This window comes from Myxocyprinus asiaticus, chromosome 2 (assembly GCF_019703515.2).
Source record: "Myxocyprinus asiaticus isolate MX2 ecotype Aquarium Trade chromosome 2, UBuf_Myxa_2, whole genome shotgun sequence".
Lineage (NCBI taxonomy): Eukaryota > Metazoa > Chordata > Actinopteri > Cypriniformes > Catostomidae > Myxocyprinus > Myxocyprinus asiaticus.
Genome location: NC_059345.1, coordinates 40,493,566 through 40,518,884, shown reverse-complemented (window position 1 = coordinate 40,518,884; position 25,319 = coordinate 40,493,566). Strand labels below are relative to the sequence as shown.

At 37.3% G+C, this 25,319-nt stretch overlaps 2 protein-coding genes across 4 annotated transcripts in view; one reads left to right on the top strand and one right to left on the bottom strand.

Annotated features, from left to right (window-relative positions):
* The window catches only part of LOC127449786 (otogelin-like), a 72,237-nt gene extending 60,778 nt beyond the window's left edge, over positions 1 to 11,459 (top strand). The window contains 12 exon segments of the mRNA XM_051713336.1: positions 671 to 775; positions 879 to 983; positions 1,241 to 1,342; positions 1,641 to 1,739; positions 1,900 to 1,940; positions 2,084 to 2,159; positions 3,103 to 3,281; positions 3,367 to 3,471; positions 4,422 to 4,541; positions 4,813 to 4,858; positions 7,998 to 8,077; positions 8,169 to 11,459. Of these exon segments, the coding sequence (XP_051569296.1) occupies positions 671 to 775; positions 879 to 983; positions 1,241 to 1,342; positions 1,641 to 1,739; positions 1,900 to 1,940; positions 2,084 to 2,159; positions 3,103 to 3,281; positions 3,367 to 3,471; positions 4,422 to 4,541; positions 4,813 to 4,858; positions 7,998 to 8,077; positions 8,169 to 8,369 (1,259 nt within the window). The 3' untranslated portion in view covers positions 8,370 to 11,459.
* Positions 11,460 to 11,603: 144 nt separating this feature from the next.
* On the bottom strand, positions 11,604 to 25,319 carry tnnt3b (troponin T type 3b (skeletal, fast)). Of its 3 annotated transcripts, XM_051647395.1 has the most exons (12): positions 25,208 to 25,319; positions 24,093 to 24,260; positions 22,828 to 22,845; positions 21,548 to 21,566; positions 21,286 to 21,331; positions 21,048 to 21,164; positions 20,838 to 20,915; positions 19,773 to 19,886; positions 19,544 to 19,656; positions 17,670 to 17,760; positions 17,097 to 17,137; positions 11,604 to 11,909 (listed from the first exon to the last, which is right to left on the bottom strand). In XM_051647395.1, the coding sequence occupies exons 1-12, from the start codon at positions 25,302 to 25,304 to the stop codon at positions 11,873 to 11,875; spliced, it is 939 nt and encodes a 312-aa protein (XP_051503355.1). In that variant the 5' UTR covers positions 25,305 to 25,319; the 3' UTR covers positions 11,604 to 11,872. The 3 variants fall into 3 exon arrangements, with proteins under 3 accessions (XP_051503355.1, XP_051503358.1, XP_051503361.1); XM_051647398.1 differs by lacking the exon at positions 22,828 to 22,845; XM_051647401.1 differs by lacking the exons at positions 22,828 to 22,845; positions 24,093 to 24,260.

Here is a 25,319-nt window from a genome sequence, read left to right as displayed (position 1 = left end):
TTATTAAAGTCCACTGGAAAATGGCAGAAGGTTTTGACAAACTTTTAATTACTGATTTTATGGCATGTATACATATACTTGTATCAAAGTCCTGTAAAACCTGTAAAAATTTGTCTAATTAAAAAAGAAAAAAAAAAAGAAACATTTTAATGTATATATTTAGATAATTTAATTAAATTATGACTAACCCAAGTTTTTGAGACAAAGTATAAAGTACTGTAAATAAATTTGTTTATATTTTAATGATTGTTTTAATGTACCATGATTAATCACATTTAATCACAGAAAACTGTGGGATTAATTAGTTAAAAAAAATATTGATTCACAGCCCTAATTAAAAAAACATTCACTATGTATTGTTACATTTGTGCATATAAATGAAAACTATTAAATATCATTCTTTCTTCATTTAGTGAAAACATTTTTAATGCTTACATTAAACATTTTAAATTTGCTTGGCTAATATTGCTGTTTGATTAAAATGATGGTTTCTCAGATTGAGATAAATCAGCTTTTAAAGCCAGTACATAAATATGTTTTGAATATCATTACAAGTCTGGAAAATATTAAGATATACATATATTTTTTTGTTGTATTGCCCAGCTCTAATTACAATAATTTCAGTGAGGGTGTTTAATCTCTGCTCACTTGTTTGTTTGTTTTTTGACAGTTTGTAATCAGAGTATGTGTGAGATGGCTCCTGCAGACTGTAAATATGGGGAGAAGCTGGTGTCATATCATAGGCAGGACTCCTGCTGTCCAGAATACATATGTGGTGAGTTTGAATATTTGCACACTTGTTTATGTATTTGGGTTGTGTACTTGTATTGTGCATACCTGTACATTTTGTACATTTAACAACACTGTGTTCTCTGTAGAGTGTGATCCTGATCAGTGTGTCCTGGACATTCCTGTATGTCGAGAGGATCAGACATTGATCGCCACTCGTGCTGAAGGCAGCTGCTGTTTGGCCCACATCTGCAGTGAGTCATTACTGTAAATATTTCATCGATAGATTTAGACTGTGGCACCTAGAGTAAGCTATAACTAAATCAGCACACAGCTGCAGAGATTCTCCAGTGCTGTAAACATCTTCAATTGTGACTTTGATTTTAAAACTAATTCACACACTAATTATTTGATCTCAGACTTTACTCACTTTTGTCCTGTATTTACTGTATTAATCCATATAATGTAAATTTTAACCTTACTTTCAATTGATTGTTCAATTGTGTTTTAGTGTGTGACAAATGTTCTGAGGCTGCTCCAGTGTGTCAAGATGGAGAACTGCTGATCGTGGACACAAACAGCACAGAGCGCTGCTGTCCAGTTTATCACTGCTGTAAGTACACACAAGCGCACAAATAAACATTCACAAACAGTTATCACTTTCATTTTCAGTGGTAAATGCAGCCAATTAAGGCATTTGAGAAAGTTGTGGAGCTTACAATGAGACATTTACTGTAGAAACTGTACTGTACAGTATATCCAAAGGACAAGTAGCCTACAGCCACATGCTGCTTTAAAAATGAGTGATCCCATAAATATTGACAACCTTCAATGGTGCCTTGAAAACAACACACTGTACACTAAACTAAATTGTGAAGTCTTATTGTAACTGTGTGTGTGTATGCATGCAGTGTGTGAGACCTCACGATGCTTAGAGGTCACATGTCCAGTTGGCATGGCTTTAGTTTCCTCAAGGATTCCAGAACAATGTTGTCCATCACAGACATGTGGTAAGCTGCTCTACCCTATATAATGTGGTCTTAGTTGACTTTATTCATTTGTATGTGTATTGTGTTTTGTATGAAGTTTGTCTATGAATGTGTGCTAAAGAAAAAGAATGCAGATCTGTAATGAGTGTGTATGTGTGACTAAAGTTCTTCTCTGTCTTAGAATGTGCATGTGAGAAAATAATTCACCCTAAATGTTCTCTGGTAAGTCTGTAATTTCATTTAGAAATTAATTTAAAACCAAATAATAATTTATTTACATACATTTGTTGTTCAGTTGTCTATTTGTGTCAGGCTCTTGGAAGACTGGTTGGGTGATATCTAATATCAGGTGTATTGCATTGTAGGGGGAGAGTATGCAGTTAGACAGAGCATTTCTGTCTGATCCAGAAAACCAGTGTAGTTGCAAACGCTTCATGTGTGGTAAGTACACACCTCTGTCTTAAATACTCAGGAGCCGTTCACACTGATTGCTCGGTTATGTTAAAAAAGCTAGATGCAGTGCAACGAATGGAACAGAATGATGCAGAGACCCTGAAAAAGCAGCGAGATACATCACAATGGTCAAATATGTCCGTCATGCACATCTTTACATAGAAAACCAATATCAAAACAGAGCAGACAGATGCAAAAACACGTTCTGTGTAATCAGCCCATTACACATATGAAATAATTGACTTCCACATTCAGTGAAATTGCCCAAATTGGAATTTCTCTTAAAGGAATATTTCAGGTTAAATGCAAGTAAAACTCATTCGACAGCATTTGTGGCTTGTTGATTACCACAGAAATACATTTTGAATTGCCCCTTCTTTTCTTTAAAAAAATGTGAGACACTTACAATGGAAGTGAATGGATGCCAATCTGTACACGTTAAAATACTCACATTTCAAAGGTATAACCATAAGATTTAAACAATATGTGTGTTAACATGATTTTAGTGTGATAAAATCCCTTACTAACCTTTTCTGTGTAAAGTTATATCCAATTTTACAACTTTTTGCCATGAAGATAATGCTGTAAACCCTAAAACCCCTGCATAAACAACGATTTAAACAACTTTACTGCTCAAATAATCCACAAGTTTTAACAGATTGCTATTTATAATGTAATTGTTTTTATTTCTGCCTTTTAAACTCTCCAAAAATTGGCGTCATTCACTTCTATTGTAAGTGTCTCACTTTAACCTCGCTTTTTGCTGTAACCGACGAGCCAAAATACATTTTTGTGGTCTTTAACATTATGCCACAAATGCTGTCAAAAGAGCTTGACTTGTATTAAACCAGGAATATTCATTTTAATATACCTGGAGTGTTTTTATCTAATGCATGTCTGTATCTCATTGTGAATATTTGTGTGTTTGTAGTGAGAGAGGCGGTGTGTGTGGATGGGCAAAGGGGAGTGATGCGGCCGGGGCAGACTCTGGTCGAGCACCACGAACAGGGTGTGTGTTACACCACACAATGCACACAAACTCTGGACTCTGCCACAGGTTTCTATGTCCTCAAAGCAACCAGCACTAACTGTACTGCACTCTGCCAGCCTGTGAGTATTTAAGATACACAAAGACACACATACACACACACACAAGCCAAACACACTTACAAAATGTGTGTTATCTGTTTAACAGAACCAAATATACATGCCGCCTAAAGACCCCAGCAGCTGCTGTGGGGTGTGTAGGAACATCTCCTGCCTGCAACAGAGTGAGAATGGATCTGTAACAATGTACAAGGTGATATTCAGCAAATCATGTTCATCTCCACTCACTTGGGGTCTGTTTTGCTTTCTATTGTTTGATGCCAAGCCACAAATAATTTAATGCAGTCAAGCCTCCAGAGAGGTTGGGTTTTTATTAACTTTTCTCTGAAGTAAGTTTTGAAAAGCAACCTGTTTACAGTATCAGTGTCTTGACTATTGTAAGTAAGGCTATAGAACATGGCAGATGTTAGCTAAAACCAATATTATGAAAACTGTTACCTCCATCCATCCATTTTCTATAGCCACTTTTCCAATATATAGGGTCGCAAGTAGTGCTGGGGCCTATCCCAGCTGTCTCGTGCCAAAGTTGGGGCTAGTCCATCACAGGGCTAACACACACAGACAAACACATTTACACTCTCACTCACAACTACAGACAATTTTAGAGTTCCAGTTCACTTGACCTGAAAGTCTTTGGACCGTGGGGGAAGCCGGAGCACACGGAGAAAACCCATATGAACACGGGGAGAACAGCAAACTCCAAACAGAAAGGCCCAGGTTGAGCCAGGACTTGAACCAGTGACCTTCTTGCTGAGGCGGCAGTGCTACCCACTGAGCCAACCTGCCACCCCTAAAAAAAAAAACCTGTTACCTGAATATTTTAAATGTTAAAATGTTTCAGTGTGTAACAAAATCTTTTACACCCCTGCAGGCCATTGTGTTAAATATATTGTACTTCTACGAGAAAATTATTTGTCACTGCTATTTATTTTTTATATCAAATACTCACTCAGTTTCATTGTATTGTGGTTAGAAAGTGCATGCTTTCAAAAAATCTGAGGCACATTGTCTGAATGGTTGAAATAACTTGTCAGTCAAGTCTGTGAGTCTGTCTCTAGGATAGTTCATGGTCTGGCACATGGTCTAGAGTGTGTTACTGTGCATTTATTGTCCGTTCTGCTGTGAATGTGATCTTCCCTGCAGCCAGGGCGCAGCTGGATATCTGACTGTATGCGCTACGACTGCACAGACACTCTGTTAGGACCTGTGCTTGTCTCCCACCTCTACAGCTGCCCCCCCTTCAATGAGACAGAATGTATGAAGGTGAATTCTCTCTCTTAATAAGCATAAACCTAAGAATTTAAGGTAAAGGTAAGAACAAACACATAAAAACACATGGAGGTGATGCAAGGATGAACTCTGTTATATAGTGTCCAGCTGAGGATTTAATTGATACACAGATCGAGGTGTTTCTGTATAATTTCTGTGACATAGCTGCCTAGATTTGGAACAAGTCATTCAACTTGCTCGTTTAAATAAACAGCCCCCTCTATTGACCCCTACTACATGTTTTAAAGTCTTCATCTTGTCTTAGATTGGTGGCACTGTTGTGAGCTACATGGATGGATGCTGCAAGGCATGTGAGTACAGAGGTTACTTTTCTTTGTTCATCTCTACCTTTTTATTACAAACAGCTCCAGCAGAAACATTACCATTTCATTTATATATTTACAGTAAAAGCTCAACTGCACATCTGTTTTTTCAAAAGTCATTTTCCCTTGGCGTACATACTGTATACAGCATGAAAACAATGGCAGCATGTCACTTAAAAACAATAAATCTAGAGAATATGGGTTGCATAGACTAGTCGACTATAACTAGTCGACACTGTCAGCCTGAAGTCAACTAGTTGCTTTTCATGTGATTTACAAAACGTGTAGGAAATAAAGCAGGTGGCTGATTTCTGAAATGTTGGATGGCAAGGGAAGACTCCTTTATAATAATGAGGAGTTCTACCTGATTTGTTAGGGTTAGGTTTAGAGGTTGGGTTATAGTTCTGTAATCAGTCAGGTAGCGCTTTCCTGAAGAATATTACTGAACTGTCCAGTCAGCTATCACTATACTCATGAATATAAATGACTCTTCCCCTGCCATACTACGTTTCAAAAACTTGCCAGCGGGTGTGGAGGCTGATGGCTGTGCACTGAAAGAGCGAAGTGGCTCAAATGTGCTTTAATAAAGATGACACAGATGCTACAGTAACCTCCAATATATACAAAGTGGCCTTTAAATATAACAGAAATACTAGTGCTATGCATAATCATTTAAAAAGGCACCCATTGGCGCCAGTTGGTGATTTTCAACATGATCAGCACAACTTTGTGTGTTTGGACATCTATCCTGGTTGCTGTTCGCTCCTTCAAGAATGTGATTCGGCGACAATTAGAAAAGTGCTTCAGGTTTGAGTTCGATGACATGACGGAATGCATCCTTATCCTGCACGCTAGATCCCATGTCTGCCTGAAATAATCTGTACAAGGGGCCTCAAAAGGGGGAACCGCCAGAAGCTAGAAGTAGTCCAGGCTAATCTAAATATGTTCAAACTTTAGCTACGTTACAGCTGGACATATGTCTACCTATTGTTGCACATTTCTAAAAAAAAAAAAAAAAAAATGGTGCTTACGAGGAGATAACTTAATGGTTGATGTTTATTCCATCCGATCTGTTAACATACAAAACAACGCTCAGACTGTCGCTCATAATTTACCCCACAGGCTTCAAACTACAGTACATACGTGCGTTTCCATACCTATAGGATCCCAGACACAGCATAGCTGGCTATCTAATGCCTGATGGAATAGAGGAATCCAGCGACACTTACGGTAAAATAAACTTTAATTGAACTTAAAATTAATAAAACAGACCAACGCGTTTCGGCAAGTAGGCATTCATCAGGGTTTTTTTTTTTTTTTTACCACAACTGTCGCTGGATTTCTCTATTCTGTCCTTGTTGATTTAATTCCATGCACCTTGTGAGTGGGTAAACTTGCGCCAGATCTACTTGTAATAGTATCTAATGCCTGATGACATGTAGCTAGGTTGCTTTTTTTAAATTTATTTTTTTATAACATATAACAAGCTAAAACCCATTACATTGTAGCTAACATAGATCTTTCTATTGTATACTTTAATATTCAGTGGGTAGGGGAGTGGAATTTCTGAGATGACGTCACGACTAGTTGAATTCTACTCGACTTATGGGCTTGACTAGTCGACTATGAAAAATCGGTAGTCGTGAAACCCCTAAAAGAGATTATTAGAGAATTAACTTGAACAGAACAGAAAAGCATTGACATGCACAACAACATACTGTAGCTAAATGTTAGTATACTGTATCAGATTGAGTGTAACATTGTGTAACAATTTCTCCAGGCGCTGCAAATTCCCTGTTCCCCTTCTCTGTTAGCCCTTTGAAACCCACAGTTAGCACAAACTGTGAACAAGGTACCTGATACTAACGTCAGACCATGAGGCTCACCATCACCATTGTTGATTTCCAACAATGTACTCCCCCTATTGAAACAATACAGGACTCTCAACAGTTGAAGATCACTACTCGCTGAATAAAGTATACTTTATTTTAAGTTACTCAAACCCCCCCCCCACCCCACCAAAAAGTCTTTCTCCATTTTGCTCTGTCGGGCAGTGCATTGTTGTTTGCCAACAATGTACTGTTGGTAGTGTCCAAGTAGTGAGTTTCTATAGATCTGCATGATTCAGAATGCCTAGGCTGTAGCCTCTAATCACATAGAAGGTGTAGTTTGTGGTTATGGGGTGTTTGGTATTGTTTTGGGTAATGTGGCAAAATTAGCATTTTCCCTATTTGTGTTCCCTATTCTGCCTGTTCTGCCATATTTCCCAAACTATTACAGCTTCTACTGACTACTGATTTATATAGGTAAATAATCAAATATGTTGGCTTACTTGGGGCTTTTTGTTCTCTTTATCTTCTTTGTTTTGCTTTTGGGATGGTGGAACAACATCAATCTTGAATACAATAAAATAATATGCATCAATATTTTCAGTAGATGAGTAGATTTATATAAATTATTTTTCAGCTAAGTGGGGAAAGAAGAGTTATTTCTACTGTTAGTTATACATCACAAGTAAAAGTTAATTAAAATCTTATGAAGTAATCTTAAAGGAGAATGTTAAAAGGTGAACCATCAGTAAAATCTATATAACAGTCTATTTACCATTTGTAGTATCACTAATTATTTTTTGTGGATTGGAAAATACATGTAGCCTCATCAGGCCCGTAGTAAGTTATTCACGGCCCCCTGACTGTATATTGTTCTGGGCCCCTTTCCAATTAAAAAATACAGATTTGAATTTGATGTGGGGCCCCCCTGGATCTGTGGGCCCCTAAAATCATTACCACCTTTCCCCCTGTCTAGCTACGGCCCTGAGTCTCATCATCCTGCTGTTAGTAGGGTGTTTTTAAAATAATACCTTTAACTGTACCCTCAAGTAGAGGTAGAACGATATATCAGTTTTACCAATTAATCGGTGCCGATAGTTGCTTTTTGAAACTCAGCTATAAATAATATGACCAATAAAACCAAGCAATTAAATGGTAATCTGCCAGAGGGATGTAGTTCTTCATTGCTTAAAATGCGAATCCTTACATACAGTAGGAAGAGCAGAAGTTATTTATTGAATGAAATAGAACTGTTACACTGCATGAAAAGGATCATTCATGGCCTTCTCACACTGCAGGTAAAGAGGATGGAAAGTCATGTCAGAAAGTGACAGTGAGGATGACAATTAGAAAGAATGACTGCCGTAGCAACAGACCGGTGAGTTAACTTCAGAATATGCCTGTTGACATCTAATCTAATTTGCGTTGAGCTTTATGTGTGGCTCACACGGTGTCTGCCATGTTTACAGGTCAACATAGTGTCATGTGATGGAAAGTGTCCATCTGCGAGTATTTACAACTACAACATCAACACATATGCACGTTTCTGCAAGTGCTGCAGAGAGATGGGCCTGCAGCGCCGTTCAGTCCAACTCTACTGTAGTGGAAACTCCACATGGGTCAGCTACACTATACAAGAACCAACAGACTGTTCCTGTCAGTGGTCTTAAGCCCATTAAAAGTGTAAACCATAAAAGAAAGTGTTACTTATAATTCAACTTGAAAGTTAATTTCACAAGCACCATAAAACTGTATCTTAAGATATTAGGGTTGCAGAGTTTTTTTCTATCAAATGTCTTAAATAATGTCTCAGAAAATGGTATATATTGGGTGCCAGCATGTTTGAAATGTAAGTAATATGGAAGCAGATGCTCAGCTGTGTTTATTAGAGGATACAGGAATCCGATAGCAGTAATAAATAAATGCAGCTGTGCTCCTGTTCTGTATATATGGAATCCTACTACGGAGCTTACTGAAATAACAAAGACGTACTAATTGCATTTACAATAGATACTTTTCGACAGGTAATATTACTTCTTAATTATCTGAATATTAAGTGATTTGACATGCTTTATAACAATCACATGTTTATTACGTAATTAACTTTATGCTGTATTTTGAGCACTTTATTTATTTATTACCATATAAGAAAAATTTCTTCACTCAAGATACAAGATTTTATACGTGTACACCAAGGATAAATTATGCGTAGCACTTTTGCTGATGCAAAATAAATTCTTATTTTCATATGGTCTAAATTATTGAGAAGTTAGAAACTAAATTTGCTAAACATTATGGCACATTTTTGGTTCTTTTGATATCTTCTGTATTTAGTACTGACATACAACCGAATATGTGAAGTTTCTGTTTTTATATTTGTGTCCACAGTATTGCAAAAGGGCATCATAATGAATACCTCTGTATATCATAGACACAATAAAATATTTTTTTGGAGTGGAGCCCTCATTAGGTTATTGGTTTAAAATTCATTTTGCCTATTGAAGAATTGCAGAATGCATTATATGCTTAGTTTGAATCTTTTTATTGTGTACCATACTACTATATGTATATTTCCATTTTCATTAAAAAATCTTTTGAAAACAGTAAGACAGTGTTCTCTACTTTTATTGAGCTTACTGTTTATGTTTCTCAGTTACCATATTATGTTGTCTTTCACGTTGTAATGGCTTTAATCAGTGCATATTTAATATACAGCATGTAATAGATACATTGTTTTCAGTATTATATACTGGTATTAGAAAACTTTCAACATATATGTAAACAATGTTCCTGTTCTAAAGTTTTTTGTTTTTTTTGTTTTTTTTAAACAGCCAGGTAACAGCAACATTCCTGTCGGGGAACTACATTTCTGGCAAAAGGTATTGTAGGTACAAAAACTTTGAAATAATGTGGTAACACTTTACAATAAGGTTCCATTTGTTAACATTAGTTAACATGAACTAACAATTTACAATATTATTTTTATTTAACTAATATGCTGTCAAAATATATTGTTAATTGTTAGTTCATGATACCTAATGCATTAACTAATGTTAATGAATGGAACCTTATTGTAAAGTGTCACCACTTTTGGTTTCTTTGATATGTTACATATTTAAAAAAATAAATAAAAAAAAAGATAGCAGAATCTGGAAATCTGGACAGAGTTTTCATTTTGCAGTACAAATGTAGCAATTTTAATGAAGAATAGCAGTTTCAATACTGCTGATGTGGATTATACGGATTGTACTCCGTAGTGTGCTGCAGTGTTGCATAAAGTTTACAGTGGTTCCCAGACTGACCCCCAGTGGCGTTTCAAGCTCCATTGAGTTCTGACAACTGACTGGGTGGGTGTTAGGGAGGTGTGGTTTCCCACTTGGGTTCTGATGGACAGGTGGGTGGGGACAAATCTTTCAAGCAAGTCAGTCCACTGGCGGCCATCTTTGGAACACTCTCAGGAGGCTATTTCAAGTCATGAAAGTGCAACTCCAATCTACTTGAATGGGGGAACACCAAAATCTCCAAAATGGCTGGTAAAGATTACGATCAAAGAACATATTTCAAATCGGCAGTAACATCTGACAATACTGGAATCATAAATTGTGCTTCTTTACCTCAGATTATGCTAAAAAAAAAAAAAAAAAAAAAAAAAAACTCTATTTTTGATCCGGGCTTGTATAGCTAATGCACGTTCTTGAGTTGATTGACAGGTGATGTCTGTATCTAAAAGGTTATGGGCTCATTTACCTGTAAGGCAGGACTTCCTTTGTACATCCGCTGACCATTCTAGTTTCTCCCATTCATTTTAATAAAAGTGGCCCGTTTCTGCTAAAAGGCTCTTAGCTAATACCAAGAAACGTATCCAACTTTTTCCTACATCCTGTGATGCTTAGTGCGAAATGTGGGCGTTACTTTCGTTATCAAGTTAACACAGCTGTTGTTGCGGTGTACGAGCAGAATTATCGGTTGTTTCAGTGGAGTACCTGTGTTAATTCAGCTTCAGATGTGTGTGTTCTCATCCTCGGGTATGTTATCGCTTTTTCAGGTTTTCCGATCAGACGGTTATTTCCTTTTAATTCCACATGTAAGTTTAAACTTTTGCTCGGTGGGTGATTGACTGGTGAGAGGTGGTGCTTCGCTGCCATCCGGGACACATCAAGACAGCATTTTAAACATCAAATGAAATGTGGTTTTTGACTACCTCTGTATATGTTTTTTGCGATCCAATCACAAATCATTTTACACCCCATTTACAATTATATTGAGCGCTGACCATTTGCGATCGGATCATCCAAAATGTGTCTTATTACCAGCTGTAAACAGGGTCTAAAATGATTTCAGCCAGAGCTATGGAATGCTATAGAACGACTTCCGGTAGAAGTCCCACCTACATTCGTTTCCCCAGTAAGACCCCCAGGAAAAAGGTAGACATGCACTTAAACCAAGAAACGGGCATGCTGACCCTGTACCCTTTTCTTATTTTTGATAATTGTCAAGCACTCCCATCAATTTCCAAACATATAATAAAAAAAATTCACGATGCATACAATCAATATCATAAACACATAAAAGTTTTACGGTCAGAAAATACTGAATCATTTAATCTAAGGATAAGAATGATTAACTTGATTGATTAATGATGATGATAATGATGAATGATTAATCCCTTTTTGGGATGCATGATTGCACAAAGTAAATCACAATTAATAATGGAGGTCAGTGTTTTACAATAAAACACATACATGGAAATTATTATCAAACAATTCCAAGTAAGTTGCTACTAATTATTGTGATGTCAGCCCAGACTGAAGGTGAACTGAATTCAAAGGTTCATGTTCAGTTCCATATTTCAATATTAATGTTTCTCTGTATAATCAGGAAACATTTCAAGTTTAGTTCATCAGTCTTGAAGAATAATTTTATTGAACTGCCAGACAGTTACAGTGCAACAGACAAAGCTGGCGTGCCAAAATATTATTTACAAAAACAGAAGGTGAGAACCTAAAGACAGGGGAGGTGCCTACTGCAACAACTGCTAAAACCGAACCATGTTGATGTCATGCAGGGTGTGGTCATGGGTGGGGTCAAAAAGGCCTGGAGAATGTGTGCAGAGTTTTGAGATACAGGCAACAGGCATGTCTTGACTATGGATGTCAATTTCTCCATGAAATCTTTACTTTCTGCGGCGAGTAGCAGCGCCCTTCTTGGAGCTGAATATCATGACAATAAAAAGACAGAGTTAGGGCTGCTGACCATTACTGACCTGCTGGTGGAAGAATGAGAAAAACACCACACAGGACAGGGATCCATCATAGCTCATAATCTGAAATACAATGTCATAATGCCAATGTCCAATTGCAATTAGGACATTGTTTATATTCCAATGTCATAACCAATATTCCATTGTCATTGACACAGAGTCATTTTTTTTCTTTTTTCTTTTTCTCAGTCCAGTTCTGCAGGATGTTCTTCACATCTTGTGTTTGTTGTGTTCTCAGCACTGGGAGTCTAACTACAAAATCATGCATTCTGACGTGCATGTGGATCTGAAATTACATGTTTACTCCATGCAGGACTTACCGCTCTTCTCTAAGCTCTGTCAGTTTGTTAAACAGGCCTGTCTTAGTCTCAAATTATTTTCACAGCAGCAGCTGCTCTACACATCACATTTGCATCACTGATTACCTCATGTACACCACACCAATGAAAAATAAGCCAGATTTGGAACAGACAAGTGCTTGCTACATACCGTATGTTGAGTTTTGAGTGCAAGCAATAAAAGAAAGGGCTTTATTTTTCATTGTCTGTAAATCACTTGAGGAATGATTGTAGGAGAAGCTTGTATGAGAAGATTGCAGAGAGCGTTCGCTGTCTGACCAAGGTAAACAAAACTCATACAGCTCACTCTCTCAAAGCCTTCACGCTTCAGGACGTCTGTCACATTGCTACAAAAATGTCCCAAATACTTACCATTTCTACCACAGCCTCAAGAGTGCTGCCCTACATTCAGTTTTAGGACATGTTTTGTAAAGCCTTGCTGCCAATGTCAATAATATGCTTGCTAACCAATATGACTGGCATATTGTGTGTGACAGTGTCTTTGAGAGTTAAGGGGTGTGATGATGAGTAGATAATTTAGTAAAGGACTTTTCACACTTGAAATTATTAACCCAGGATCATTCTTAACTCTGGGTTAATGAAATCCTGGGTTATCTTGTTTCATGTTTCACACTTTTACTTTATCCTAGGTTATTACATGTGTAAACAGTAGGGCTGGGAATAGATTCTAAAAAGGATCGATTCTTTGATTCCGAGGCTTTGGTAATAGAGAATCGACTTCAAAGCATGGAAACGACTCAGCTCTTGGAAGCGAGTCCGATTAGGGCATGATATATTCGGACTGTTTTAATTTTCTCAACCACTAAACTACTACACATTTCAGAAGCCTTAACAGCACTAATTCATATTACAGATTATAAAATGACTGCAGCTAAATGATTATAATTTCTCGACTGATCAACTGACTCTTTTGTAGTCCGTCAGGCATCAGTAAATCCGTTTTTTGTTTTTTTCATCTGTATGAAGCAATCGTACATGCCCTTCAACACATCAGACAGCTGCTTTCCAGACCGATATAGTGTTCCAAAGGTAGTGGGCAATTATAAAATAATATAAACCTCTTTCTAAACAAGAACAACTGATGAGTGGTAACAGGCCACTTTTACCATTATTTGCGGTAGTTCTTCAAAATACAGGCGCATCTGCTCAGCCAATCTTCACTTTTATGGGATTGAAGCATTGCAGATTAAGATGTGCATATAGGCCCATATTTATTTTTAGAATATACCTATTAATAGAAATGGTCAAGACCTTTTGTCATTCATGTTATCATAAATAGTGCAAAGAATGCTTTATACTGTGCTATTTATTATGAGATTTAACTTTACCTCCTGTTTTTTGGGAATCGAAAAAAGAATAGAGAAAATGAGTCTGGAATCGGAAACCAGGAATAGGAATTAGAGTCGATTCAAAAATTTCTGGAAAGTTAGCGTTTGTATATGCATATTTGAGGTCACTAACAACGACTGGATGAATACAGCTTACGATGTGCACACAACCTGCGATATTAAAGAAATAATTCACTCAAAAATGAAAATTCTCATTATTTACTCACCCTTGTGCAATCCTTTATAATTAATTATAATTTTCTTTATTTATGACACATTATACATATACAGTTAAATTCTTCTTTTTCACATATCCCAGCTAGGCTGGGGTCAGAGTGCAGGGTCAGCCATGATACAGCACCCCTGGAACAGATAGGGTCAAGGGCCTTGCTCAAGGGCCCAACAGTGGCATCTTGGCAGTGCTGGGGCTTGAATCCCCAACCTTCTGATCAGTAACCCAGAGCCTTAACCGCTGAGCTACCACTGCCCCCAATCCCAGCAGTTTATGACTTTCTTCTGCTGAACATAAACAAAGATTTTTAGAAGAATATTTCAGCTCTGTTGGTCCATAGAATGCAAGTGAATGGTGACCAAAATTTGTAGCTCCAAAAATGACATAAAGTAAACATAAAAGTAATCCATATGACTCCAGTGGTTAAATCCATATCTTCAGAAGGGATATGATGGGAGTGGGTGAGAATCAGTTTAAAATGTAAGTCCTTTTTTACCCTTAATCTCCACTTTCAGATGTGAAAGTGAAACTAAACAGGCACCCCATGTGGCTTTCAGATGTAAAAGTGAAAGTGAAAGAAGAGATTTAGAGTAAAAAAGGACATAAATATTGATCTGTTTCTCACCCACGTCTATCATATCGCTTCTGAATATATAGATATATGGATTTAACCAGTCGAATGGATTACTTTTATGTTTCCTTTATGTGATTTTTGTGGCTTCAAAGATTTGGTCACCATTCACTTGCATTGTAAGGACCAACAGAGCTGAGATATTCTTCTAAAAATCTTTGTTTGTGTTCAGCAGAAGAAAGAAAGTCATACACATTTTGGATTTCATGAGGGTGAGTAAATGATGAGAGAATTTTCATTTTTGGGTGAACTATCCCTTTAACTGCTTATCTGGGGAAATGTCACTAAGCAAATATACTCTGTTTGTAAATACTACAAAAAAACATGAAAAAATACTTTCTCTTTATCAAGCAAATTAATGCATTGTCAGTTAGATATTTTACTGGCAGTTTCCCTCAGATGGAGATCTATGGAGCCCCTAAATGGCCAAGGTGGTGGGGGAAAAAAATCGTTTGGTCGGGAAAAAAATAAGCAAATGCTTTTGTGTGCTCTCGCAAAATGTTTACGTTCTCTCGGAAATTATTTTGCGTTATAATGACAGTCTTCTGCTAGCTCTACGGTGTATTCCAGCATTATTCCAAAAAAGAAGAGAAAGCCAGTTGCAATGAAAGAGTGAAGCCCGAAAGACAATACTTAGGCAATGCACATATCATAATTATCAATTTATGAATGTGTAAAAATAAAGACAACACAGTTAAAATTACATTAAATGCGAGTGGTAAAATGGAAATTGAATGCTGTGGCGCACATTTGAATTGCATATTATAATTGTTTTTGTTTTGTTGTTTCCCTCAATAAAAATTGCTTCATTATGTGGAATGTCATGTCAAGTCTCTTAGTAAATCTATAGATATGCAGATTTTACATAATAAAGGATGATAAGATTTGTTTCGGTCAAGAACGACTCAGGGTGCGTTCAATTCAAAAGCAATCATCCCTATGCCCTATGCATGATAAATGGGCCATTGTGAAAAGGTGCCACAGATTGTTCCTGGTAGGCAGCAGATGCCCTAACCCTGCCCCCACCCTAATCCTAACCAAATGGAGCCTGTAGGGCAGAGTAGCCTGACAGGAACAACGGATGGCACCTTTCTCCCATCGCGGATAAATGGCCACATAAACATAAGTACATATCATATATGCTCAAATATAAACTATTATTATATTCAAATTCCACTATTGATTGGGAAAACATGCTACATAAAACGGTAATTTTTGTAGCATTTTTAAATATGTTGCATTTTGAATTGCATTCAAGTTAATATATTTTATATATTTTTTTGCACGTCATATATCAGATTTATGTATGATGTAATGATGCAATACAGAAAGGAGTCACTGTATCTTCTCACTCTTTCACTCTTTACAAGTTTACAAGATACAGTTTTCCATAAAAAAGTAGGCTCTGGCACCTGTCATCTCGACTTATCTCTCATAAATGCAATAGCCAGCAGAGTATTCAGACGCAGGAATGCATATATGAGAACACAAGTTTTACAAGAGAACGCAAAATAATTTTCGAGAGAATGTAAAATAATTTTTTTCCCACACTATATATTGTTTCTCCACCACCTTGGCCCCTTGGGGCTCCATAGTGAACGGAAACAGCATGTGAAAGATTCTGCGACTATAAAAAGCATGTACATTTTAAATGAGGTAAGCACTGAGGCATCATATGATTGGTTGTATGTTGCTAAACAACGTTCTGTAACTTTCTGGAGCAAGGTTTCATAACCCAGGTGTAAAAGCGCTGCTAACCCCCTTTCAAAATTACAAGTGTGAAACGTTGCTTTACCGGGGTTTAAAAAGACGATCGCGCAGGGTTAAGCGCAGTGTGAAAAGCCCTTAAGTAATATTAGAGTGAAGGCAGAAGGTAAGTCTTTTTAGTTAGTCCATCTGTGCACTGTGCATGTGTGGTGGTAACTGGAGCTACTCACTGCTTCTGCAATTCATCGATGCGGTTTCTGAGAGAGACAACCTGAAAACAACACATTAGCATTTTTAAACCTGCCTGATCATTACCTTCATCTCTGGATCCAGGATTGTGACAGCTGTCGTCTACCATGGAGTGCTGACAGGCACAAACACAAACCATTCTGGCTTGACTCTGCTCAGAAATTATTAAACAGCTTTGTTCTTATTTTCTATTACACCGTGCTGAACAGAAACCTGTGCAAATAGAACAAGACTTTGTGAGGCATGAACAATGACACGCACCTACCTGCAACAAAGTCATCTTGGAATGTGTTAGATCAAATGCTTACTGACTGTATATACTGTATTCATTTCACAATGGAACAGAGCTCTATTGAACAATATTTAGGCTGTTGCCATAGTGCTTTGATTTATCTTAGTGGTTGGTGTGAATGAGATCCAGCTCCTCTGTTGGAGCAGAACTAAGTTTTTGTATTGGCTCACACACCATATATTCAAAGGCAGTACATTCGACCTTTCACCTGTGGTCAGAGTTGACCTGTTTCCCAGGGTCCATGGAGACCAGAGAGTCTCATGCATGCAGACCATGCTGCCACGTCCCTGTAGCTGACCAAAGCCTGTTGCTTAGCTTCCTATAGTTTCAGTTACTCACTATTTACTGAGCTCCTCCACTCTCTTACGCAGGGCAGTAACCTGCAGAACATCAGGACACAACTGAGACCTGTACTACCAAACACACATAATTTGAATCACCTACACAAACATGCTTAGACCTGCTCTAACATGCGCTACTATGACTGATACTAGTGACTGAATATTACGATGTACATGATCTTATATTGGTGCTCATGAGTGGTTGCCAAATCGAAATTGTTACTTTATGTCTACAATGTGAAACCATTAATGATTTTGCTTTAAATAATTTTGCAATGTATAGTTGGATAAAAATGTTGAGTTTCTATTTGTGCAGCTGAATGCCTGATTAGTCCAGGATGCAGTTGAAAACTAGTGGATCTCCCCTAGTAAAACAAAGATAGATCATAATAAAAGAAATAAAGGAGTTTATAGACAGTGGCTGGGTTTGGAATGGCATGCTACTACACTAACTATTTCAGCAATGAATACAGTAGATATGTCAAAAGTAGTAAGAGCGGTATGGGTAGTATGACGTTCCAAACTCAGCCAGTATATTGTATAATAAGGTCATTAAGGACAGTTCCCTCACCTCATACTTCTGCCTCTTGAGTTTCTCCATGTGGTCAAACTTCTCAGACTCCAGGGAGTACATCCAGTCCCACAGCTCTTTAGCCTTCTCCCTGTATAACACACATTTGTATATACAAAAGGAAGTCATATACACTAGAATCCAAAGGGTTATTGCCAAATAAGGTTGTCTGAGGTGATAACAATGAGTAATCTTTTAAAAATCTAGTTTAAAACACGTATCAAGTTTGTAGAAATGTAATCTTGCGTCCAATTTGGTTTCACACATTTTTTTAAAAAAATATTTACAGCATTTTCTAATATATATATATATATATATATATATATATATATATATATATATATATATATATATATTTAATGACTTTAAAAATGTCATGTGGTGTAACCATCAAGTAAAAGATATTAAACACTTTCCTTGCACCTTGAATACATGAGAGTGTACACAACTTAGTCATTGATTTAAAAAAGTTCTCAAATACATTTTTCAAGGTAAGAAATAATATCATTTTTGATTCAAGAATATCAAGAAGTTCTTGGGGTTAGAACACATGACCTAAACAAAATGTCCCTTTTCATAAGAATGTCAAAATATCTGATATTGTTTTTAAAACTTCACACTCAGTCTTGAGGGTCTTAAGGGGTTCGCTCTGTTTAATGGTTTTTGTCAACAAAACAGCAAAATGGCTACCTGCATGTTGGTTACACCACATGACTTTGACTTGGTGGATAAAAGTTTTTGAAATATGAATAATATTTTAAAATATAATTGTTTCACTACTTAATTGTTTAAAGAAATAATAATAAAAGATTATTCTGCACTAATCATACCAACATTTCTTTCTTTTGTTTTTCATTTCAGTTTTTAATGAGACTTTGATTTTTTGATTTTTACTGTCTTTGTACGGTTACACCACATGACATTTTTTACTTTAGTCCTCAGAAAAAAAATATCTAAATTTTTTTAACTCATGTTCATCATAGAATAGGTGTATTCAAGTAATTTTTTTGTATGAATTGCATTTGTAATATATTTTTGAATAATTTAATAGAAAAAAATTAGCATCATGTCACTGACTGTAAAAGGGTTAGTTCACCCAAAAATGAAAATTCTCTAATTAATTTCTCATCCTCAAGCTATCCCAGATGTGTATGACTTTCTTTCTTCTGCTGACCACAAAAGAGGATTTTTAGAAGAATATTTCAGCTCTGAAGGTCCATACAATGCAAGTGAATAGCACAAATAGCACATAAAGGCAGAATAAAAGTAACCCATATGTTTCCAGTGGTTTAATCAATGTCTTCTGAAGCGATCCAGTTGGTTTTGGGTGAAAACATACTGAAATATTACTCCTTTTTCACTGTGCATCTTGCCATTTCAGTCTCTAGGCATGATCATGATTTCAAGCTCGATTACACTTCCTAATGCTTGACAAATGCGCAGAGCGCTAGATGGTACTATAGGAAGTGTAATCGAGCATGAAATCATGATCGCCAAGGAGACTGCTGTCAAGATATACAGTGAAAAAGGAGTTGTATTTTGGTCTGTTCTCACCCAAAACCAACTTGATTGCTTCTGAGGACATTAATTAAACAACTGGAGTCTTATAGATTACTTTTATGCTGCCTTTATGTGCTTTTGGAGTTCTGGTCACCATTCATTTGCATTGTATAGACCTACAGAGCTGAGATATTTTTTCTAAAAATCTTCATTTGTGTTCTGCAGAAGAAAGAAAGTCATAATGCAGTTGGAATGGCATAAAGGTGAGTAAATGATGAGAGAATTTTCATTTTTGATGAATTATCCATCCATACAATTAAAAGGAAAATGTCTTTTTCTCTACAAGTTTAGATTTAGCAGGTATTTGTGCTGACCTCAGCTTGTCTTCATTCAGATGATCAATGTTCAGAGGCTTGCGTCTGTCTGCCAGAATCTTCTTCTTCTTCTCTCTCTCAGTTTGCTTCTTGCCTCCCCTCTTGGAATCAGCCTGTGTCAGCAATACAAAAAATAAAACACTCACACTCATTTTCACTCTCATATTACACTCTAAATGATGACTGAATGGATCAGTGTTGCAGTTGATAGGAAATGTTGCATATGCACCTTCTGCAGGTAGCTGCTGTACTGGGAGCCCATGCTGGACAGGGCAGACTTCTTCTTGGCATCTTCGTCTGCCTTCTTCTTAGCATCAGCCTCCTCCCTCTTCAGCCTCTCTTCCTGTCAAACCCCCCCCACATACAACAACAACAACAACTGCATCATTGGAGTTTGGGGGTGCAGAAAGGGCAGGTTGAAATTGTTTAATAATTGTTTGTGTGTGAATATAACAAATAAAAATAATTATATTTAAATTATTGACATTGCTGGGGTTAGAATGGTGCAGTTATGGCTAAACTAATTTGTCAGTCTTCTGAGTCTACCTTTCTTCATCTTTTCTGTTGTCATTGCAATCAGTGCATGTCTTTTTTTCATGTCTGCTGTTCACGAGAATCAACAATCAATTTTCGAGTGCATGATACATGGTTTGACACGATGTTGGCCGCACTGACAAAAGTTGTAACTTGAGAGCTCCCTGTTTACAAAATGTGACCAATTACAAGTCTGGTGTGACAAACAGCGCACCATAAACTTATTCTAAATCTATGCTTAAAATCCTGTTTCTTGTCTTCCAGGAAAAAGTCCCAAATTCAAATACAATCTATCTCCACAAGATGCTGGAAAAGTTGTATATTGGGGCACAATTTGTCGCTTCCAATACCGACAACAACAGATATTTAGTTTTTTTTTTCAGGAGTAACTCGACAGGCCACATGGACTTCGACATGAGCAACAGGCTTCAGATCGGTTTAAAGAGCTCGACAGCTGCCTTCATGAATAAAGAAAACAAGTACTGAGACCATGGGTGGTTAGTTGCATTGATATCATTAACTACTTCGAGTTGTTTGACAGCCAACAATTGAAAAATTGAGCCTGTAACTTATTTTTCCTCCAACTAACACTAAAAATGGTGGTTGTTCTCCGTCTGGAACACTCGTATTGGTAGATTCTTTTTGAGACCGGAACCAGGAATTAGTCCAGAGGAAATTAGAATTATCATGGCCAAGGGCATAGATTTGACTTGAACATTGATTATGGTATTCTGTAAATAATAGAGGCAGTGTGACACACCTCACGTCTTGCCTGACGCTCCTTGTCTTTCTCAGCACGGATCCTCTGCTGCTCTGCCCTCTCAGCCCTACGTTTCTCCTGCACACACACACACACACACACACACACACACACACACACACACACACACATATATATATATGTCCATTATACCACGATAATTTATTGCTAATCATAATAATAGCATTTCTGTAATTTTACGACACTCACGATTCTAGTTTTCAGAGCGATAAGCTCCTCCTCTTCTTTCTTCCTGCACTCAAAGTGGGCATCAATCAGGGCCTGCAGCTCAACGAGGTCCTTGTTTTGACGCTTTTTCTGGATGTCCTGTTAGCAGACACATAAATATGAAATCAAACATGTATTCTTGCCATATTTAAGACTTTAGCAGCCAAGCCACATATAACACTAAAACGTCATAACACCATCAGTGGCAGTATTCCCTTACATCAAAGTCCACCTTCTCCCCATCAGGGATCTTAGGTACACTTGGTCTGTAAGAAGTAAAAGGAAAGTGTGTTTTAGTGACATTCTGAGTGTCTAAGAACAGGGAACTGCTCCAGCTCCTCGAGAAAACAAAAATGACTAATCTCAAATCATGTTGTATTGCGTCGGTAGAAAGTGTCATCACTGTATTACTGCATACCGACTAGGCACTGACTGGATACATTATTAAATTGGAAAAGAGTTATGTGGACAATTCTACTTACTTGAACTTGGGCTTCTCCTCTGTTACGAAACAAAAAAGGAGAGGAATATGTAACATGGTTAGAGAAATTTTAATAAAGCTCAGTCAACAATCAGTGGAAGTTGAGCCATATAGATGAGAAGGGAGTTAATCTTAGTATTGGACCCTTGTAACTCCGAGCTTATGGAACAACATATATAATTTTTTGCTTCAGTAATGTTAATCAACAAGGTTAGTGAGAACTTTGGGAAACAAATACACGATCAAAACAATTACAGAGGAATCATTGCACAAACATTCAGTTGATAAGATGCTTATAAGTACATTAGTGCAAAAAGAACCCTTCTCACTATTCCAGGAATTAAGACAATGACAAAGCCTTGTGATAAGGCTTGTTATCTTTCATTTTCCCATTTCTTTTGACTAACAATGTCTAAATGTTAATTATATCTCTGGTGCATCATTGAACTCTGAGTAGACTCTGCAGGTGAGCTAGATGAGATGTTGGTGCCATTGAAATGTTTCATAAACATCTGGCTTAACCTTCACACCCAAAAACACAAGCAAAAGCCACACCACAAGGGAATACAAACTACCATATTGTCCTCCTTCCACTGGTGTGACATTCATGCAAAAAGAAAGAACCAAAGCACAGAGCAATGTCAGCATTTCATATTCTTTCACCCCTTTGTGTCGATTTCAACTGACACTACAGGCCGGCCTCCTGAGTTTCCCCAATCAGAATCTTATGCCATAGCATTGAAAAAGTTTTGGACCAGAGGTCTGGGTAGCTCAGCGTGTATTGACGCTGACTACCAACACTGGAGTCACGAGTTCGAACCCAGGGCTTGCTGAGTGACTCCATCCAGGTCTCCTAAGCAATCAAATTGGCCCGGTTGCTAAGGAGGGCAGAGTCACATGGGGTAACCTCCTCGTGGTCGCTGTAATGTGGTTCTCGCTCTCGGTGGGGCACGTGGTGAGTTGTGTGTGGATGCCACGGAGAATAGCGTGAAGCCTCCACACGCGCTGTGTCTCTGCGGTAACGCGCTCGACAAGCCACGTGATAAAATGCGCAGATTGATGGTCTCAGATGCGGAGGCAACTGAGATTTGTCCTCCGCCACCCAGATTGAGGCGAGTCACTGTGCCATCACGAGGACTTAGAGTATATTGGGAATTGGGCATTCCAAATTGGGGAGAAAAGTTTTGGACCTGATTCCACAGTGTTCCTGCAGGCATTACCCCCTCCCCCATGCCTTCTATCCAAACAGAAATGACAAAAACAAGAAAATGACCAACATACCTTCCTCTTCATAGGCCTCTGCATGCATCAAGCATTGAAAGCAAGAGTAGAACAGAGAACATTAATAGTGCTTTTTGCTCAGCAGGGCTGCATGCTCAGATGCAGATTTCAGCTGAGCGGACACTCAAATTGAGGTGTTTGCTTATATCAGAAAACATTGATTCAAATGACTTAAACATAGAAAATGCAATGTGAAATAATTAACAATTACAATGTATCACTTTAAATGGTTTATTAAATGAAACACCTCAATGTGAGCAAATATGATCAAAAACAGAACATTATCTAAATAACAACATTATATTTCAGATTATTACTTAACAATTATATCATTACGCAATTTATATAATCATATAGATTTTCACAAAACATTGCTTGAAATTTCAAAGTTGACAAAAAAGCATCCTAGCAATGGATGACACCTCGTTTGACACCCAAAAAGAGTATGTTATAATTTAGATTTAATTTAATGATATAGATCAATGTGTTGTCCACAGTGCCAAAGAGAGCCTTTCCAGTGTTAAGCTAGTGACGTTAGATACAGTTACTTTATTAATGTTTTTTGGTCACTTTGAAAGTTTAATATAAAAATGTTTTAAACATCATTATCCAGAAGCATCACTTAAACATTATGAAACACGATAGCAAACTAAAACAGTTGTTTTTGTTGCAGAAATATTATAACACATGCAATGGTTTTACTAAGAGATTTTTTTGTCAAGGTGCAGCCTAGCATAGCATTGTGCTGGCGGCAACTCAGAGTACAGAGGGTTTAAAATAACAATCTGAGTAGCATCATTGCTGCACCACAATTGGCAAGATCAGGGGCAGCAGTACGATTCATTAACATGCCACCTGCATTCATTTGAAAGAAAGCTGCATTTTTGGTGTGATGAGCACCATGTCTGCCAGAGCTTGATCATTCCAGATCACTCCCCACCATTGTGAATTTGAATTGGAAAATATTTCATGCCAATAAAGAAGAAATTTGTCCAATTCTGATACATAATTCAAATGGTCAGTAATAGGGACTGAAATGGCATAGATAGACCCAAGCTCTGTGACCTTTGTCTGGTGTTGCCACACCGGACTCATGGTGGGCCTGTACGAAGAGGAGGTACCGCCAGTAGTGGTTAAAGTTTGGTTTGGGGGAAGGGTACTACTGGGGAACTAGGACTACATTAATGTGACTGATGAGGTGCAGCTGCCTGATTTTAGTTTGTTTGGGGAAAATGGAAGGATGAATGAATATTCATGACACATACCTTCCTCATGCACCTCTGGTTCTGGCTCTGGTTCTGGCACTGGCTCTGGTTCTGGCTCTTTTTCTGGCTCTGGCTCTGGCTCTGGCTCTGGTTGTTGCTCAGGCTCAGGCTCAGGCTCCAGTTCAGGAGCTGCCTCTGGGGCTACCTCTACCTGTACTACCTCTTCAGCTAATAATGCATGCAGCAAGCAACCAGGGGAAGGAAGGTTGGCAAAAGTTAATGCGGTGCAGAGGAGGGAGCAGTCAGAGATTGGATACATTTTGTTGGTTAAAAGAAAGTGAAAAAGAGAGAAAAAAATGATGAAATGATGGGATACAAGTGACTGAGAGGATGTATATTGGAGGAGAACCTGTTATGAAATGATGAGACCTGGAGGCTCCAGGATTTCCCCATGCCAAATAAATAAATAAAAAATACCCAGCAAAATGACTTTTTCCTGGTTTTCAAAGCCATTTATCAAAATAATCTAAAGTCATATCTAACGAGTTTGTGTTTGATATGAAAATAAACTATAATAAACCTTGCAATTTATGCACAGACAAAAAATAATGCATCAAAAATAAAGAAACAAAAATAAAGCATCAACACAACAGATTATTTAAATGATCTTTTTAACAGAAATACAGTTTAAAACATCATGTTACCAGTCTACAGGGATCATTAATAGCTTCATTAATTCTTTGCTATAGCTATTGTAACATTAAGTCAGAATAGTTTTGTGCTGATATAGACATTGGCATTTTGAAATCCATTGTGCCAATTTGTATGTATTCTGTTTAAAAGGTCATCATCTCCTGGCATCCTTCAAGCAGTACGGGCAGCACAAACTGGTTAGCTTTAACATAAATATGAGTGATATGTTGATGGCTTCCATATTATGAATTAAATACTTGAATTAGGCCAAAATTAGTTAAGCAAATCATTTTCATTTCTGCTTTGTTATTTGTTTCAGTTTACTTAACAACTTATTACAGAAAATGTCAAGCAAGTTTAAAAAGAAAATTGGGGAATTGTGTTGGATTAGTATGTTGAAAAACAAGTTAATAATCAAATCCTTTTTGATTTGCTTTGTTTTTGTGTTTAATTATCTGTTTGTTTATGGTTGATCATTTTACCTCCCTCTTCGAAATCTTCACATGCCAGAAAGGAAAGCAGTAAAGGAATACAAGAATTACAAAATGCTTTTTTTTTTTTTTTTTTTTTTTTTTGCATGACATCATACACTAA

Bases quoted from the DNA above. Each gene is read 5' to 3' on its own strand.
- tnnt3b (XM_051647395.1), bottom strand. From the start codon at position 25,304: ATGCAAAAAAAAAAAAAAAAAAAAAAAAAAGCATTTTGTAATTCTTGT. The intron at 24,261-25,207 runs GTAAAATGATCA...ATGCATTATTAG, and splicing joins TGAAGATTTCGAAGAGGGAG to CTGAAGAGGTAGTACAGGTA. The intron at 17,761-19,543 runs GTCAGCACAAAT...TGTGTTATACAG, and splicing joins CTGAATGAAGACAAGCTGAG to GGAGAAGGCTAAAGAGCTGT.